Source organism: Symphalangus syndactylus, chromosome 12 (assembly GCF_028878055.3).
Source record: "Symphalangus syndactylus isolate Jambi chromosome 12, NHGRI_mSymSyn1-v2.1_pri, whole genome shotgun sequence".
Lineage (NCBI taxonomy): Eukaryota > Metazoa > Chordata > Mammalia > Primates > Hylobatidae > Symphalangus > Symphalangus syndactylus.
The window spans coordinates 134,911,139-134,929,862 of NC_072441.2; the positions used below are offsets into that span (position 1 = coordinate 134,911,139).

The following is an 18,724-nucleotide window of genomic DNA, read 5'->3' on the forward strand; positions in this document are numbered from 1 at the left end:
GCACATTAGGTGCCCCTCATCTGTATGGTCTCGTCTTTTTGTGCTTACCATGTGACACTTGGCACTCTGTTTTGGCACCGCCTACACTGGCTTTCCTACAGGGAATGCAATTTGAGTGCTGGCCTAGGTCCCTGTGCCCAGTATGAGGCCTGACAATAGAAGTTGTTCTGTGTTTGTTAAAGTAACATCACAGGTCACTCTGGGGCTTCCCTGACGCCCTCTCGCTGCACCAAATCTATTGACCCTCCATCTAACCCTGCCCAGTGTGGCCTCCAAGAAGCCTCAGATGAACACTCAACAGTCCAGCCCCTTCCGCATACCCAGCAACTACCCAGTTCTTATGATCTTCCACTTACTCATTTTTTAAAATGCTGTTTATTTATTGCTGATGGCTGCTGTGTGCCAGGCCTTGTGTGTGTGGGGATGAGGAGAAGAACAACAGCCAGGCCACACCCTCCAGCAGCTCGGAGTCTGGTAGAGGAGGCAGCTGTGTGTAGGGACAAGTGTAATGTTCAACAAGGGGATGTGCCAGCTGTTGTGGGGAGACTAAGTCTGGGGTGGGGCAGGGGAAGTTCCACTCCTGTGGTGACATTTATCAGGGTCTCTAAGGATGAACAAAGAATTAGGAGGGGCATTCTTGGCCCAGGGAATGAATCGCAGGTGTGGAAGCACGATAAGGAGGCTGGATCCTGGGAGAGAGGGGTGACCGGAGATGACACTGGCAGGTAGGCTGCCGGGGGTGGTCGTGCGGATGTGACCTTGAGTGGCAGCCCGTGGCGGGCACTGTGGTGTTCCGTAAGGGAGGAGAGTCTTGGTCAGACAGGGGCAGGGAGCGCAGGGCGGCTTGGAGGGGACAAACAGCAGAAAAGGAAACCGGCCAGGAGACGCGGGGGGACGGGGGGTTGGGGGGAGAGGGTGGACGTGAGGAGGAGAAAAGCAGGGCTGTGGCAGTGGGGCTGTGGCAGTGGGGCTGCAGAGGAGGGGAGAGTTGAGTATGGCTCTGAGGTTTCTAACGGAGTGGCGGGGCGGCGCCTCCGCGGAGTGAAACCATCCAGGCGGAGCTCTCCAGCAGGTGACACGCATGGCACAGGCACGGCGACGACGCCACTCATGCCAGTTACAGACCCTCTCCCCTCCCAGCCTCCGCTCCTTTCCTGGAGACTGGAAACCCTCCGACGGAGGGCCGGCCTCTGGGGACGGGACGTGGTCCCCTGGCCCTCTCTGGCTGTCCCGAGGCTGCCCAGGCCCGGCTCCAGCCGCGACCACACCGGGAAGAAGGAGCCGGGCTGGTGGCCGACAGCACCTGGGCATCGGCGCTTCTCGCCCCTTCTACGAGGCCGCGGAGGCTCACCTGGGGGCTCACCCTGGGGACAAGGCATTCCTACATGAGATGGGGATCTGCCTTCCTGCCCCGTTTCCTGTGCGGTGGAGGGGGCCAGCCCTGGCGAGGAGCGCCTCTCGCCCCCACCCTAGCTCTTAGCTCACAATCCCCAGAGCAGGGGAGGGGTTGCGGGTCTGTAGTCGGGGAGAAGGGCCTGTTTCCAGGGGAGCCCAGGTCTTATAGTGGGGGCGGTGGGGAATGGAGGAGTCCCGGGGGAGGGGACGTCTCCTCTACCTGGGCCAGGCTGGGAAGGCTTCGTGGTGGAGACGGCAGCCCAGGCGCGTAGGCCCGGAGTGGGGCGGGAAGTGCACTGGGGAGGCGAGGCTGTGCCGGGATGCTGGGCCCCTAGAAGGTAAGCTGCACGCGGGCAGGGCTGCTTGTACGTTTGCTTCGCTACTGTTCGCTGTGCCTATAAGAAGGGCATAGGCACATAGGAATACAATTTGGATGAATGACAAGCTAAGGAATTTGGACTCAATTCCTGAAGAAAAGTTTTTCAGTAGGGAGGTGACATGGTCAGGTTGTTTCAGGAAGACTAACCTGGCAGGCATTGTGGAGGAAGGATCTGCAATCCTGCAGGGCAGGAGGCAGGTAAGCAACAGACGGGATGGGAAGACGGAGCCCCCTCAGGAGCCCATGTGAGATGGACTCCCAGGGGTGAGAGCAGCGAGAGGGAGGGGATAAGAGCATCTCAGAGGTGAGTTATCTTTGGCAGTTGGGCTGACAAAGTGCCACAGAAAGAAACTTTTTGGTATTGGGTAAGGATTTCAGGCACGGGTTCTCAGATAGGGCCCCATCCTCACCAGCCCACCGGAAGCGACACTGGAGCAGGGATCACTGTGAGGACCCCACAGGAGAATATAAAAGGGCAAGGGAGCTAGGAGGTCAAGTGACACTTTGCCTCTCCTTGCAGCCAGCCCGGGAAAGAGGAGTATAAGACCCAGCATGTTCTGAGGAGAACAGCACGCAGCAAGTACTGGGCTATATGTTGTACAGACATTCTCATCATCTCACTGGAACTTCTCAGCTACCCTGAGGCTAGTGTTAGCATTCCCATCCTACAGAAGAGGAAATAGGGGATCAGACAGCTGATTCTACTGAAGAATACACCATTAATAATTAGTGGAGCTGAGACCTGAAAACAGCGATACCAAAGTCAGACCTAGGGTGTGTGAGAAACCGGGTGGAGGCAACAAAAGGTTTGCCACACACCCCAGCCTGAGTCAGGCCAGCTTCCTTTGATCATCCATGTGTTTCTCTTCATTGCTCCCTGCCATGTGGCCCATTAAAGTGGCAAATTAGCCGGGCACGGTGGCTCACGCCTGTAATCCCAGCATTTTGGGAGGCCGAGGCAGGCAGATCACGAGGTCAGGAGATCAAGACCATCCTAGCCAACATGGTGAAACCCTGTCTCTACTAAAAATACACACAAAAAAAATTGGCCAGGTGTGGCAGTGCGTGCCTGTAATCCCAGCTACTCGGGAGGCTGAAGCAGAAGAATGCTTGAACCTGGGTGGCGGAGGCTGCAGTGAGCCAAGATTGCACCACTGCACTCCAGCCTGGGCAACAAAGCGAGACTCCATATCGGGGAAAAAAAAAAAAGAGTGGCAAATTAAAAATTGTAGCATAATGATTATACCAGCTGACCTTTAAACCAAGTTTACATTCCAGCATTAACACTTACCAGATATATAAATGTGAACAAGTTACCTTTTTTTTTTTTTTTTTTTTTTTTGAGACGGAGTCTTGCTCTGTCACCCAGGCTGGAGTGCAGTGGCACAATCTCGGCTCACTGCAAACTCCGCCTCCCGGGTTCATGCCATTCTCCAGCCTCAGCCTCTCCGAGTAGCTGGGACTACAGGCGCCCGCCACCACGCCCGGCTAATTTTTTTGTATTTTTAGTAGAGACGGGGTTTCACCGTGGTCTCGATCTCCTGACCTCGTGATCCGCCCGCCTCGGCCTCCCAAAGTGCTGGGATTACAAGCGTAAGCCACCGCGCCCGGCACAAGTTACTTTTTCTGAACCTGTTTACTAATCTGTAAAATGGGATTGTTGTCAAAATTAAATGAGATTATATGCTTGGCAGAGAGTAGAAGCTCAATTATTAGCATTATTAATCTAAGGATATGATCATACATCTATTAGCCCGGACATCCCCAAAGTTTCCTTCAGGAGAGGGGAAGGAAGCAGGGTAGCTGAGAAAGATACCCCCCTAAACAGAAGTTTCTAGCTTCCCTCATTCGGGATCTCACAGAAGTACAGAACAGGAACAGTAAGTGAGGCTACTTACGCTTGTGCTAATATGGTAGCCAGAAGCCACATGTGAAAGGTGGCTAGTCTGAATTGAGATGTGCTGTAAGTATAAAATACATACCAAAGTTTGAATGCTTAGTTTAAAAAAGAATGTACGATAATTATTTTTTAGTAATTTGTTGAAATGCTAATAGTTTGGATATGTTGGGTTAGATAAAATGTATTTATTTATTTTTTTGAGACAGGGTCTCACTCTGTCACCCACGCTGGAATGCAGTGACATGATCATGGCTCAAAGCAGCCTGGACCTCCCGGGCTCAAGCAATCCTCCCACCTCAGCCTCCCAAGTAGCTGGGACCACAGGCACATGCCACCATGCCTGGCTAATGTTTTCATTTTTTGTAGAGATGAGATCTCCCTATGTTGGCCAGGCTGGTCTTGAACTCTTAGGCTCAAGCGATCCTCCTGCCTCAGAGTTCCAAAATGCTGAGATTACAGGCATGAGCCACTGCACCCGGTGATAAAATGTATTCTTAAAGTTAATTTCACTTTTTACTTTTTGATGTAGCTAATGGAAAAATTTAGATCACACATGTAGCTCACATTATATTTCTATTAACTGCATTGACTTGGATCCTTTGCAGGATATAGTTGCAGAGCTACAGATGTCCATCCATTGATTTATTCTTTTTTTTTTTTTTCGAGATGGAGTCTCACTCTGTCGCCCAGGCTACAGTGCAGTGGCACAATCTCGGTTCACTGCAACCTCTGCCTCCCAGGTTCAAGCAATTCTCGGGCCTCAGCCTCCTGAGTAGCTGGGATTACAGGTGCCCGCCACCACACTCAACTGATTTTTATATTTTTAGTAGAGATGGGGGTTTCACCATGGTGGCCAGGCTGGTCTTGAACTCCTGACCTCAAGTAATCTGCCTGCCTTGGCCTCCCAAAGTGCTGGGATTACAGGCATGAGCTACCATGCCTGGCCCACTTATTCATTATTAAGAGTATTTATCATGCACCAGGCACTATTTTAGATGCTAGAGACAGCAGTAAACAAGACAAAGACAGTCTCTGTCCTCACAGAACTTATAATCACAGAACTTATAAACAGAAGCAAAACATAAATCATTTCTGGTTGTGCTAAGTGCTGTGGAAAACAAAGCAGAATCAGAACCACTTTAATGTGAGAAGGGCTGGTATTTCTGATAGGGTCATCGGGGAAGTGGTATTTCAGCAGGGACCTAAAGAATGAGAAGACACAAACCTGCAAAGATCTTGGAGGCCATGCTCCAAGCAGATGAGGCAGCAAATGTAAATGAGCAGCAGTGAGCTTGGTGTGTGGGAAGAACAGCAAGATCAGCAAAGCAGGAACATGCTGAGTCCTGAGAGTGGCAGATCACACAGAATCTAGGGAAGAAATGAGAAATTCTGGGATTTTTTTCTTAACAGAGGTGTTGTGATCTGGCTTGTAGTTTTTTGTTTTGTTTTTTTTTGAGATGGAGTCTCGCTCTGTCACCCAGGCTGGAGTGCAGTGGCGCGATCGCCGCTCACTGCAAGCTCCACCTCCTGGGTTCATGCCATTCTCCTGCCTCAGCCTCCCGAGTAGCTGGGACTACAGGTGCCCGCCACCACGCCTGGCTAATTTTTTGTATTTTTAGTAGAGACGAGGTTTCACTATGTTAGCCAGAATGGTCTCCATCTCCTGACCTCATGATCCGCCCGCCTCAGCCGCCCAAAGTGCTGGGATTACAGGTGTGAGCCACTGCGCCCGGCTTTTTATGATTCTTTTATGTAGCTTTAAGAAAGAAAAAATGCCACTTAAACTGTGACATGCCACTGACTTTTAGAAGTGTCCAAGTTTGACAGACACCAAAATGTAGGGGGGGTGGGAAGTACACCTTGTAATTGGTGAAATACAGGCCCTCTCATTCTACCACTATTTAATTCAGACTCCCATCATCCCTTGCCTTGATTAGGGATGGAAGCTCCTGTCTTCCCTCTACCCAGCCTCTGCTGCCAATATTAGCAACCTCCCCAAATCCTTCCATTAGTTCTTCTCCCATAGTCCCCAGTCCACATTCTCCTGTTTAACTGCCTGCGATTCCCCAAATGTCGTATCAATTCTGGTCAATGTCCCTTCCATGTTATTTTTTGTCTGGAATGTTTTTTCCTCCCTGTCTTCATCTATCTCCTAGCTTTTAGACACAAGGATTTTCTAGCCAGGACATATCTCACTGCACCCCTCCTCATTGCCAGGACTGCTTTGATTGATATGGCTTAAATGGATGTCACTTTCTTCATTCACAAATAAACTCCATCCCAAAATGAACCTCACCCCAACCCCTAAAAGACAAACTTCCTATGAAAGGGCAATTGGAGCCTCCAGAAAGTTCTTCCTTGTATGGTTTTCAACACCAAGCAGGCATCAGCTCCTCCAAGAGTCTTCCCAAATTCTCCAAGCTCAATAAGGAACCCCTCCCCGGAGCTCCACAGTATTCCATGCATACCTCTATCACACCCCTTCTTAGAGCATCTTGTAATTGTTAACTTGTTTCCTTCCCTACTATACTGTGAGCTCCTTGGAAATCGTGATTTCTTATTCAGCTCTATTATTCACCAGAACCTGGAACCTAGAAGGTACTTAAAACTAATGAAATTATCAGGTGAACAGATAGATGGGTAAATGAAAAGTGATTACTGTATATAATCACTGGGTCCTAGTTTCGCATTCTGAGGTGCCCCAAATCACCTCACATTGCCACTAGCCCTTCCCAAGTGTGGTAACTGGCTTAACCAGGAAAGAGCAATGACACCCCTTGGTGGTCAGTGCAGGGAGGACATCTTACTGAATGGAAGGAAGTTTCTCTCTTTTCAATCACTGCTCTCCCACTCCTGAGGTTAGGAAATGTCAAGAGTGAGGGAGATTTGCATTTTCAAATGATCAAGCTGATGACTGCATGCAGAATGGATTGGAGAAGGGATAGAGGGGGAAGCAGGGATGCCAGCTGGGAGGCTGTCTTGTCAGAGTTGAGAGTCAAATGCAGATCTGTGACTTTGATACCATCACACTTAACCACTTTGTAATATTGCCTTTTTTACCTAGAATTTTCCTTTCTTCTTCTCAACTGAGCACTGTGGCAGATAGATTCTAGGATCTGTTCAATGATTCAGTGATGTCTGCCTTCTGGTATACATGCCTTTGTATAACTCCCTCCCTTGAGCATGGGCTGGCCTAGTGACTTGCTTCCAACCAACAGATTACAGCAAAGGTGATGAAATGTCACTTCTGTGATCAGGCTACATGAGACTGTAACTTCCATCTGGCTAGCAGCCTCTAATCCTTGTTTACTTTGCTTAAGAAAGCTGCCATGTTATAGAGGCTCGTGTGGCAAGGAAGTGAGGGCAACCTCCAGCCAACAGTCAGCTAGTGGAAACCCTGAAGCCAGCAACCCTTGAGGAACTGAAATTCTGCCAACAAGCCAGGTATAGTGGCTCAAACGCCAGCACTTTGGGAGGCTGAGGCAGGTGGATCATAAGGTCAAGAGATAGAGACCCTCCTGGCCAACATGATGAAACCCTGTCTCTACTAAAAATAAAAAAATTAGCTGGGCATGGTGGCGTGTGCCTGTAATCTCAGCTACTCGGGAGGCTGAGGCAGGAGAATCACTTGAACTAGGAGGCAGAGGGTGCGGTAAGCTGAGATTGAGCCACTGCACTCAGGCCTGGCAACACAGTGAGACTCTCTGTCTCAAAAAAAAAAAAAAGAAAGAAAAGAAATTCTGCTAACAATACAAGTGAGCTTAGAAGCAGATCCTTCCCCAGTCAGGCCTTCAGATGAGAACAGCCCTGACCAATAACTTGATTTCAGCCTTACAGGGTTTCAGAGAAACCATGAAGCAGAGGACCCAATGAAATGGTGCCTGAACTCCTAACCTGTAAGCTCTGAAATAAATAGGTGTTGCTTTAAACCATTAAGTTCGTAGTAATTTGTTTATCTGTAACTAATAAAGCACCTATTCAAAATGTGTCATCATCATGCAGGTCAGAACCTTCTGAAAACCTGGTAAACTTTCTGTAGTCAGAATCCACTACTGTACCACTAATGTCTCTTCCCTCCGGCTCTGCAGCACCTCAGCAAAAGACCTCTGCAGCTGAGTCCAAAGAGCATTCCCATGTGAACTGAGCAACCAAGTATCATCTGAGTGAGCTTGTTACATTCTAGCCCCATCCTGTGCTAGGCCTTAGGTGGACCATTTACAGCTCACAAGAAATGCAGTTTATGAGGAAAGATCATGAATGGGGGGGAAGGGGGCGGGGGAGGGTATTACCAAGCACATCAGCATCAGGAACATCCATTTCCAGAGAGAAATTTGGCCAATTGTCAGTTCAAGTACACATCTCTCCCTCCTTTTACAGCATATTGCAATAGATTATAGCCATGCTAAATATTCCATAAACTTAGCTAATTCCACCAAACAGACAAGAAAGAAGGTAGAGTCCTACAAAAGCCTAGTTAGAATAAGAACTACAGTAATTTTGCCAAAACCCTGTTAAGTTCTTGAATAATTCTGGTCAAAATGAATTTCAATCTGAGTTAACTCACAGTCAACAATTTGGCTGTTCTGCTTGTTTCTCACTCTACTGCCTTAACTCTCTTCCACAGTTTAAGTAGCCATTTAAGTGGGTTTGTTCTGCTGCAGGTGGCTGAGCCTGGGATCTCCTCCTTGGGAGACTACACAGTGGATTCTATAATGATTAGTGGCAGCATCTAATGTCTCTTCCAAGTCTAAAATTTGTGAGTTTCAAAGTTGACTCTCCCCAAACCTGGCCTTTGCTGCCTCAGATTCTTAGTCACTCTAGCAAGGCAGAGAGAGCAAAAGGGGCAAGACAAACCTCATCAACAGCACAGAAATCCCAGAATCACAACTCTCTGGTCCAGCTAAGCCAAGTGTTTTTTTGTTGTCGTTGTTGTTTTTTTTTTTTTAAATCACCCTCCATTACCCAACATTCTCGTTCCCAGATGAATTTTAAACTGGAGTTGCACGACCTGTGAGACAGCCTCAACCCCAATGTTAAATACCACCAGTTATATTAAAAAAAAAAAAAAAAAAAAAACGGTTCTCTCTGGAAAACTATCCACCAACCTTTTTATGGGAAGAAGGTCTTCTCTAACACTTTAACTTAAGGGAAGAAGTGATGGAGAGGAAGAAGGAAAGTACATTGGCCAATACTCTGAAACTGCCTGACTTGGGTATCTGTGGTCCAAAGAGGATCCTGAAAGACAGTGACTCTGTCTCAATGATTATTACCATCCCAATTAAAAGTCATAATGACAGCATTTACATTCACACAGGGTCTCTTTCCAAGAAGTTTGTGATTCACCTACATGTCCTCAATTCTCAAGGCAACAATGGGGGCAACAAGGAAGTTGACAGCCAGGTACTGTGAGAGCTGTTTGTCAGAGCCCACTCTCAGTGAGTCAGTCCCTGGAAGTTGGGTTCAGTGCATGGAGGCAGGGCCACTGACTGGCTTAGCAACTTGTCCATCATGCCGATTTTAGCATCTTGCTTCTCAATGTCCTCATACGGAGTCCAGGACAAGTCATGCTGTAGTTTGTAGGCACCAAGGAAGTCATGTGGACAACTTGTCCCCCATTCCTAGAGAAGGCAAAGGAGGCAGTTCCCATCAGGGTGGGTTGTAAACAAACTGAGCTCATTTCCTAATCATGCCACAATCTCTTTTTTGGCTTTTCACTTCATACCAGTCAGAACAACCTTTGGAAAGCAGTTACCTTACACATCAGATCCCTCCCTTAATCAAGAAAATGAGTGAAATAATTTAAGCACAGGTACATTTTTTAGAGTCATGTCTGGGCTCACATCACCCCCAATTTTCTAAGAAACCATATACCAATCCACATGTCTACATTTTCACACATATACCAAGAATTTCTCAGAGGCTGGAGTGGATTTTTGGACAAACAATGTAGTTCTTACCTTTGGAGAAATGATGGAAAAATACTGCTGACCACTCTCCCGTTTATAGAGGTAGTAAATGTTGCCAGGTTTTTTCACTATATTACAAGCTACATGGTGCAGGTTGGCATCTCTGTGAGCATCCTCCAGTACCTATGAATCACAGATACGTAACAAATTAGGTATTGGAGATAACAGGCACTCACATTTGGTGATCATCCAATTAAAATTTGGAAACCATTCAATGCTTAGGATCTTGCTCCCCCATAGCAATGAATCACTTCTGAGATCCAGATTATTCTGAAGAAACAAAAATTAGACTATGATGCTATGCTGTAAAGATGCCTTTAGAAAAATTATATTTTAAGCCAGGCACAGTGATTCATGCCTGTAATCCTAGCACTTTGGAAGGCCATGGCAGGCGGATCACTTGAGTTCAGGAGACCAGCTTGGGCAACATGGCAAAACCCTGTCTCTACTAAATATACAAAAACTTAGCCAGGTGTGGTGGCATATGCCTGTACTCCCAACTACTTGGGAGGCTGAGGCTAGCGGATCACTTGAGCCCAGGGGGCAGAGGTTGCAGTGAGCCGAGACTGCACCACTGCAGTCCAGCCTGGGTGATACAGTGATACCCTATCTCAAAAACAAAAATATTTCAAAATGTTGAGCATTGATGACCCTGGGTAGTTTTTAAGTTTCTTTCCTATTTTTCTGTGCTAAGTACATTTCTTTTATAAATGAAAACATATTCCCCTGTTAAAATGCTTTACCTCATGAAACCTTCTCCTGGAAAAAACAAAACAAGGGAGGCTGAGGCAGGCAGATCACCTGAGGTCAGGAGTTCAAGACAGGCCTGGCCAACATGGCGAAACCCCATCTCTACTAAAAATACAAAAGTTAGCCAGGTGTGGTGGCGGGCACTTGTAATCCCAGCTACTTGGGAGGCTGAGACAGGAGAATCGCTTGAACCTGGGAGGTGGAGGCTGCAGTGAGCTGAGACCATGCCACTGCACTCCAGCCTGGGCAACAAGAGCAAAACTCTTGTCTCAAAAACAAAGAAACAAACAAACAAAAACTTATACTTAACCTCTTAAACTTATTTTTCTATTTTACTCAACACCTCTACATTTCTAGGAGGTATTAAAGACATAAAAAGTCATAATGATTATAAACAAGTTCAGCCAGTCCTGAGAACTAAAGAAAGAAGATGAAAGCCTGTCTAACAGTCATTCCTTACCTTCCTGGCTTGTTCTTGCAAATGCTGGATTTGCTCAGCTATGACTGTCAGCTTGTTGGTGGCATTTGCTCGGATGAATTCATCAGCCTACAGGTGAAAAAAAACTAAACTGTGGGTTGAAAGAGGAGAAGACTTCTATGATGTTCTTATCTTGATCCCAGGGTTATGTTAATATTTTGCTTCTGCCTAAAATATTTTTCCCATTCTCGCCACTGCCCCATAGCCTCCCACTCATCCGAAGCCCCACTCAGATAGCACTGTCATGAGAAGGCCACCCTGACATGACTCCACCACAGAGTTAAGTGCTCTCTTCTATTTCCCACAGCTTTCTACCCCTTCACTATGAACTGCAGTTACACTGAACTTCTTTGGTTCTCCAACATGCCTTCTCTCTCATTCTCTCTCTCTCTCTCTCTCCTGCTACGAAATATACTGAATATATCCTCTCCTCCAACCAATCCATTTTTCCTCCTGCTCTTTACCTAACAAACACCACACATTTCTCAGGTCTCCATTTTCTCATGTTTAAACACTTGTGAAATCAGGGATGGATTTTAAATAATTAAAAGACACTTGTGATCTGGCCCTTATCATCTGCTAAGGTAGAAATCTAGATACACATAGAAAGTATTTGGGTTTTTCTGTGTGACCCCCACACCCCCAGAACTGAGAAAGTATGCGTTAATCTGACCGTTTCCTCCGTTATTTACATCACAACTACTTAAATTTTAACTTATATGTGCATTTCTAATTATTACTGAAAACGTATTTTAAAAGACTGCATTATGATGTGGACCTGAAACAGAGTTATAATGTACACACAAGACTGCCTGTCATGTGCCACAAAGTGCAACTGAAGGCAATGGAAATTTTTTTTTTTTTTTTTTCAGACAGTTTTCGTTCTTATTGTCCAGGCTGGAGTGCAATGGTGCAATCTCGGCTCACTGCAACTTCCGCCTCCTGGAGTCAAGTAATTCTCTAACCTCAGCCTCCCGAGTAGCTGGGATTACAGGTGCCCGCCACCATGCCCAGCTAATTTTTGTATTTTTAGTAGAGGCGGGGTTTCACCATGTCGTCCAGGCTGGTCTCGAACTTCTGACCTCAGGTGATCCGCCCACCTCGGCCTCCCAAAGGTCTAAGATTACAGGAGTGAGCCACTGAGCCCAGCCAGGTTATTTCTTAAAATAGATCAAATTCTCAAAGCTAGGAGAGACTAATGTGACGAATTCATGTGCTGGGAAGGATTACCACTCAGGCAATAGAAATCTGTCAAAAACTTCCACCTTACTTTTAAGAAAAGCTGATTATACACAATTAAGGTAAAGAAATGAGGAGATTAAACTAGAACTTGAACTAAGAAATATTAAAGAGAATTTGCTGGTTAGTTGAGGAGTCTTAAGGCAAAGTTCAGGTATAAACCAGTGTTATGAGGGAACAGAAACCATACAAGTAAACTGAGTCATTTATCTGTCCCACAGATGTATATTAGGCAGCTACTGTGTGTCAGACACCACACCAGGCACTGGGTGTACTGGCAAACAGGAAAGAGAAGTCCCTGCCTCTGTCAAGATGGCAAGTCAAGTCTAATACTGTTCAACAGAAATATGAGGCAAGTCGCATATAAAATTTTAAATTTTCTAGTAGCCACGTTAATAGTAAATTAATTTTAACAATACTTTTTTTTTTTTTGAGGCAGAGTCTCGCTCTGTCACAGAGGCTGGAGTGCAGTGGTGCAGTGGCTCACTGCAACCTCCACCTCCCGGGTTCAAGCGAATCTCGCACCTCAGCCTCCTGAGTAGCTGGGACCACAAGCATGCGTCACCATGCCCCACTAATTTCTGTATTTTTAGTAGAGATGGGGTTTTGCCATGTTTGCCAAAACTCCTGGCCTCAAGTGATATGCTGCCTTAGCCTCCCAAAGTGCTGGGATTACAGGCATGAGCCACCGTGCTCAGCTAATACATTTTACTTAAACTAATATATCAAAAACATTTTCATTTTAACATGTAATCACTATTTGTAAGTTGTTAATGAAATACTTTGCATTTTTTGTTTGTTTTTGTTTCTTTTTTTGGTCCTTCTCAGTATAATCCATATTTTGCATTTGATATTAAGCCTTCAAAATATAGTGTTTATTTTGTACTCACAGCACATCTCAATTTGGATGCTAAATTTTCAACAGAAATACTTCATCTGTATTTAAACTTAATAAAATTTATATGTGAAAAAGTTGATTCACATACTCAAATTGTTCTAATATACTTGAGTTCCAATAATTGAAGTAATTATCAGGTTTTTAAAATTCAAATTAATTAAAATCAAATAAAATACAAAATTCGGTTCCTCAGCCACACTAACAACATAACACAAGTGCTTAACAGACATAATGTTGCTAGCGGCTACCTAAAGCACAGCTCCAGTGAGTAATAGATACCAAAAAGTAAAGATGATTAAAGCTAATATAATTATATGTACTCATAACAATGCCCTATTATGAAGGAAATAACCACAATTATGTCGTAGAAGCAGGTTAAAGATAACACATGAGTTAAGTAAAAAAGCTACTTCATTTTTATGAAGTTTAATAATAGGGAGTGGTGAGGAATTGGAAAGTATATGTAGCCTAGAGGTATTTGAATTCAATTTAATAATACTGTCATTTGGATGGGGTAGGGTACGGTCTTCTTCAGACAAGAAGGCCTCACTAAGGATGTAACATTTGACTTGGGTCTAAATGAAAGGAGAAGACCGACCATGCAAAAAGCTGGAAAAAAAAAGTTCGCAGGCATTTGAGGCCAGTGCAGCTGAAGAGTAGTTAGTGATGGGCAATGTGTAGAACAGGGTTTAAAAAGAGAGCAGAGACCAGATTGTGCAGTCTTGTAGCCCTTGGTAAAAGAATTTGCGTTTTGTTCCAAGAATGAAAGGCATGGTGGCTCACACCTGTAATCCCAGCACTTTGGGAGGCTGTGGCGGGTGGATCACCTGAGGTCGGGAGTTTGAAACCAGCCTGACCAACATGGAGATACCCTGTCTCTACTAAAAATACAAAATTAGCCAGGCATGGTGGCACATGTCTATAATCCCAGCTACTTGGGAGGCTGAGGCAGGAGAATTGCTTGAACTCGGTAGGCGGAGGTTGTGGTGAGCCAAGATGGCGCCATTGCACTCCAGCCTGGGCAACAAGAGCGAAACTCTATCTCAAAAAAAAAAAAGAAAGAAAGGAGGAGCCATATATGGCCAAGGAGAGAGTAGGTATTTCTAGAGCTAAGGTAGTTCCAGGTTAGGGGTGGCCTTATAATAACCCTCCCTTTTCTTAAGGTGCTAGCAGTAAATCTCATAAACAAAATTTGAATTTATATTTTGAAGAGTTAATATAAAATGCAAAATATGGATTGGGCTGAGGAAAAAAGAAACAAAAAACACAAAAAAATGCAAAATATTTCATGAACAACTTAAAAACAAAAGAGCCTCATAAAAAAGAAAGGAAGGGAACAGTACCTACAACTACTAAGCACTAACCCTGGCTTCAACTACTCTGAGGCCCTTTACATTCATCTCATTTACTTCTCACAACACCTTTATGAAGTTGGAGATGATAACCTCACTTTCTCATTTTAGCAATTAAGACTCACAGACATGAGGCAACCTGTCCAAGGTTTCACAGATAATAAACGGCAAAGGATCTGAACACAGGTCAGATTCCAAAATTCATGCCTTAATACCAGGCCTCCTGAGCTTTCTGAACACACACTAATACTGGGTCAGTCCTGATAAAAAAGTACTTTTTTTTTTTTTTTTGAGACGGAGTCTCACTCTGTCACCCAGGCTGGAGTGAAGTGGCACAATCTCCACTCACTGCAACATCTGCCTCCCAGGTTCAAGTGATTCTCCTGCCTCAGCCTCATGAGTAGCTGGAATTACAGGTGTCTGCCATCATGCCCGGCTAATTTTTTGTATTTTTAGTAGAGATACGGTTTCACTATGTTGGCCAGGCTGGTCTTGAATTCCTGATCTCGTGATCCGCCCGCCTTGGCCTCCCAAAGTGCTCGGATTACAAGCGTGAGCCACCGCACCCAGCCCACCACCCTTTTTTTTTTTTTTTAGACTTGCTCTGTCACCCAGGCTGGAGTGCAGTGGTGTGATCTTAGCTCACTGCAACCTCTGCCTCCCAGGTTCAAGCAATTCTCCCGCCTCGGCCTCCAGAGTAGCTTTGGACTACGGGCACACACTGCCATGCCCAGCTAATTTTTTGTATTTTAGTAGAGACAGGGTTTCACCATGTTGCCCAGGCTGGTCTCCAACTCCTGAGCTCAGGCAATCCTCCCGCCTTAACCTCCCAAAGTGCTAAGATTACAGGCGTGAGCCACCACGCCCAGCCTCATTTTTTTTTTTTTAAGAGTCTCACTCTGTCACCAATTCTGGAGTGCAGTGGTGCGATCTCAGCTCACTGCAACCTCTGTCTCCTGGGCTCAAGCGATTCTCATGCCTCAGCCTCCCGAGTAGCTGAGACTACAGGCATGAGCCACCACACCTTTTAGTAGAGATGGGGTTTCACCATGTTGGCCAGGCTGGTCTTTAACTCCTGACTTCAAATGATCCACCCACCCTGGCCTCCCAAAGTGCTGGGATTACAAGTGTGAGTCACAGCACTGGCCAAAAAGTACATTTTAGATAGTAAATATGTTTGATTCAATTTGTTTGTCTCTAAAGTTTTTTCTTCTTCAGCTTCTCAGATACAGATTGTATTGGGGGAAACAGAGGCAGCATCATAATGCATCCTCTGTATTTCACAAGATTATAGGATGAAAGACAAAAACGATGTTCTTTCTTCCATCTGTTCAGGCCATTGTAATAAACATGATAGTCATTCAATAGCACATGAATATGTTGTGTGCACAAGATTCTGTCCCTACCAACCTCTCTCCCAATAAGAGTAATCTGATTAACTAGATGCATATTCTCTTAATCCATAAAAGTTGCACTTTGCTCCCCAGCTCTTCAAAAAGAAGAAAGCCAAGTTTTGAATTAAAGGAGCTTTCCTGCGTATCTGAATTTTTCTTAATTTTAAAAGAAAAGGCTTCGAAGGATTTCTAGGATCATTGAAAAAAAAAAAGAGATGTGAGGGAATTTGAGCACATTAAATAATTTTGAGCAAAGCAAAGACCTTGGAACATAATCAAGGCCAAATCTGATAGTGTATATAGGGATAAGGGGCCATCATAATCTTTAAAACAGCAGGTCCCTCCATCTGTGCACACTGAAGAGGGTGTACAACTGGAAGTCTTGAGAAGAGATAAGAAAGAATCTGGTTTTTCATTGAACAATGACAAAACTTTAGATCTTGGAGCTCTCCTACTTCAAACCTTTCACTTCACAGATAAAACAGCTGAGGTCCAGAGAGAAGTAATCTGCCTTAAGTCGCACTGCAAGTTAGTATCAAAAATGGGATTAATACTTATGTGTCCAAACTTCCAGTGTTTTTTCCATTATTTCACATTTCCTCCTTATTTGACTTATTTTGGCCATCCATATATAAACACTGGGCTTGGGAATACTGTGTTTAATGAGGACTAAACTTGGAGTCCTTGCCCTGCTAGAAGATGTTTAAACTCTCAGGTAACAAAGATCTTATGGGAAGCAGCTTAAAATAAGCGGACCTTGAAACTTCCCGGGGAACTTTTCTTTGTGTCAAATGGGAAGAATAACTCTGTACTGCCTACCTCACAAGGCTGTCCTAAAGTGCAAATGAAATAACACTAAAGTGTTGTGTAAACCTTCCCACGAAGGAAGATTATGGGCACTCAAGTTGCAGTTAGAGAAGCCTTTGGTCCCAGAAGGTCATTCGAATCAGGCCATCGACTCACAACGACAGTCGGCTTTACTCGTCTGCAAAATGGAGACAAGAGCAAATGCCACCCCCACCACAGGTGGTAGTGAGGTCTGAGCCGAAAGACGCAGAGCACAACGTGAACGAAAATGGTTATTCGCTGCCCCGGCCGCGCCTCCTCACCTTCTGCACCTGCTCTGCGAGCGCCACGAGGTCTAAGGGGTCCCCAGCCCGGTGGGTGTGGTAGGGGCTCACCAGGGCCAGGCCGCCGGGGGTCGGGGTGAGCTCCACCAGGGCTCCTGCGACACACACCCAGGAACACAAGCCGTGAGCTCCCGCCGTCGGCCTCCCGCGGAGCCCCGAGACCGGCTGCCTCGCGGGGGCTGACTTGCCCCTGCTGACTCCCGCCCCGCATACCTCCCTGGCCTGCAGCTGGCGGCGCTCCTTGCCTTTCAAGGACCCCCTCGGTCCGCCCCGGCGCGGCGGCATCCTCCATGACAGCGCCTTATCCTCCCCACTCCCTGGCCTGTGCGAGTCGGAAGAGCCTGCGCATAAAGGCGCGTGGGCGGGGCTTCCGTCTTTCTTGTCTACTGGGCGTCAGTTCGACTGAGCAAGGCCTGAGCTCGGAGGCGGGGCTCCGGCTGACGCGCCGGGATTCGCTGAGGGCCGGTGGGTGGATCCGGGTTGACTGAGAGGAAAAGAGGCGGTGCAAGCCTCTTGGGCATGCGCCGCCCGGCTGGGGAGATGGGGCTTCGCCCGGGGACGGGCCTTCGCCGGGGGCGGGACTCCGGCCTCCGTGGCGGGTGGCTGGCGGTCCCGTTAGGTCTGAGGGAGCGATGGCGGCACGCGCGTTGAAGCTGCTGACCACACTGCTGGCTGTCGTGGCCACTGCCTCCCAAGCCGAGGTCGAGTCCGAGGCAGGATGGGGCATGGTGACGCCTGATCTGCTCTTCGCCGAGGGGACCGCAGCCTACGCGCGCGGGGACTGGCCCGGGGTGGTCCTGAGCATGGAACGGGCGCTGCGCTCCCGGGCAGCCCTCCGCGCCCTTCGCCTGCGCTGCCGCACCCAGTGTGCCGCCGACTTCCCATGGGAGCTGGACCCCGACTGGTCCCCCAGCCCGGCCCAGGCCTCGGGCGCCGCCGCCCTGCGCGACCTGAGCTTCTTCGGGGGCCTCCTGCGCCGCGCTGCCTGCCTGCGCCGCTGCCTCGGGCCGCCGGCCGCCCACTCGCTCAGCGAAGAGATGGAGCTAGAGTTCCGCAAGCGGAGCCCCTACAACTACCTGCAGGTCGCCTACTTCAAGGTGCAGACCTGCCCGGAGCCGGGCGGCCGGGGTCCTTCTGGGGAGAGGAGTGTTGCAGGGGACCTGGGGAGCTTGGGGGATCGGGGAAGTGTCCGCAGGGAGGGGAAAGTGGCCTCCTGGCTGGGGAACTCTCCTCGGAGCCGGGGAGAGCTGCTTCCTGGCAGGAGACCTTCCTCGCCCAGTTCGCATGGGCAGATGCTAACCCCAAAGGTCCAGCCTGGGATTAGGGCACAGGCCAAGCAAAACTCATGGCCATTTTGTTCTCTGGGAAATCTAGAAGGAATTAAAGCGGCAGTTTGGGTCTCCCATCCTGATGTCATTGTAAGTGTCCGAGTGAGAAGCTAGTAGCGGTCTACAATATCTTCCTTCCGGTTGGTTTTCCAGTGGTGCTTTTCCTGCTGTTTGATTCAGCAGCTCTCTTTCAGGATGTGAGGTTGCCACGTCGCCGGCAGGGGCTGCCTGACCCTGCTTGTTGGGGGGGGGGGGGGCGGGGGGGACCCTCTGGCTAGTCTGTCAGGTTTACAAAGAAAATGAGTATTTTTAGGAATGCCAGAGTGCCATGTGTCCAAGTGTACACTTGGGCTTGGAGCGTTCCAGGCTTGTTTGGTGGTGGTGATGATGACGATGATGATGACGATAGCCAGCACGTACTTCCAGGCACTATTTTAAGCAGTTTGCATTTATTAACGCATTTGCCCTAATCTTCGCAATATCCTGTCAGGTAGATGCTGTTATTAGTCCCACTG

At 47.2% G+C, this 18,724-nt stretch overlaps 3 protein-coding genes across 9 annotated transcripts in view; 1 reads left to right on the forward strand and 2 right to left on the reverse strand.

The window, feature by feature from the left end:
- Positions 1-5,039, reverse strand: part of TMEM269 (transmembrane protein 269) — a 17,888-nt gene extending 12,849 nt beyond the window's left edge. The window contains exons 1-3 of one of the 2 annotated variants that reach the window (XM_055255448.2): positions 4,900-5,039; positions 3,673-3,735; positions 1,352-1,790 (exon numbers count right to left, since the gene is read on the reverse strand). In XM_055255448.2, coding sequence (XP_055111423.1) covers positions 1,352-1,379 — 28 coding nt within the window. In that variant the 5' untranslated portion in view covers positions 1,380-1,790; positions 3,673-3,735; positions 4,900-5,039. The remainder of the gene's footprint in view (positions 1-1,351; positions 1,791-3,672; positions 3,736-4,899) is intronic. The other variant, XM_063627756.1, reaches the window with a different exon arrangement.
- Positions 4,706-17,221, reverse strand: C12H1orf50 (chromosome 12 C1orf50 homolog). Of its 6 annotated transcripts, none has more exons than XR_010117689.1 (6): positions 17,095-17,221; positions 16,861-16,976; positions 10,851-10,937; positions 9,632-9,763; positions 9,022-9,292; positions 4,706-5,042 (listed from the first exon to the last, which is right to left on the reverse strand). XR_010117689.1 is itself a non-coding variant. In XM_055255449.2 (5 exons), the coding sequence occupies exons 1-5, from the start codon at positions 17,171-17,173 to the stop codon at positions 9,107-9,109; spliced, it is 600 nt and encodes a 199-aa protein (XP_055111424.1). In that variant the 5' UTR covers positions 17,174-17,221; the 3' UTR covers positions 4,706-9,106. The 6 variants fall into 6 exon arrangements, 3 of the variants coding, with proteins under 3 accessions (XP_055111424.1, XP_063483835.1, XP_063483836.1); XR_010117690.1 differs by having other exon boundaries at positions 8,780-9,292; XR_010117691.1 differs by lacking the exon at positions 10,851-10,937.
- The window catches only part of P3H1 (prolyl 3-hydroxylase 1), a 25,868-nt gene continuing 24,333 nt past the window's right edge, over positions 17,190-18,724 (forward strand). The window contains exon 1 of the mRNA XM_055254885.2: positions 17,190-17,978. Coding sequence (XP_055110860.1) covers positions 17,514-17,978 — 465 coding nt within the window. The 5' untranslated portion in view covers positions 17,190-17,513. The remainder of the gene's footprint in view (positions 17,979-18,724) is intronic.

What these genes read in the sequence shown, in the direction of transcription:
- C12H1orf50 (XM_055255449.2), bottom strand. Translation starts at nt 17,173, where the DNA reads ATGGAGGATGCCGCCGCGCCGGGGCGGACCGAGGGGGTCCTTGAAAGG. An exon ending in TCGCAGAGCAGGTGCAGAAG is followed by an intron (nt 10,938 to 16,860) that starts GTGAGGAGGCGC and finishes TTTCACCTGTAG; the next exon opens with GCTGATGAATTCATCCGAGC. An exon ending in TTTCCATCATTTCTCCAAAG is followed by an intron (nt 9,293 to 9,631) that starts GTAAGAACTACA and finishes TGCCTTCTCTAG; the next exon opens with GAATGGGGGACAAGTTGTCC.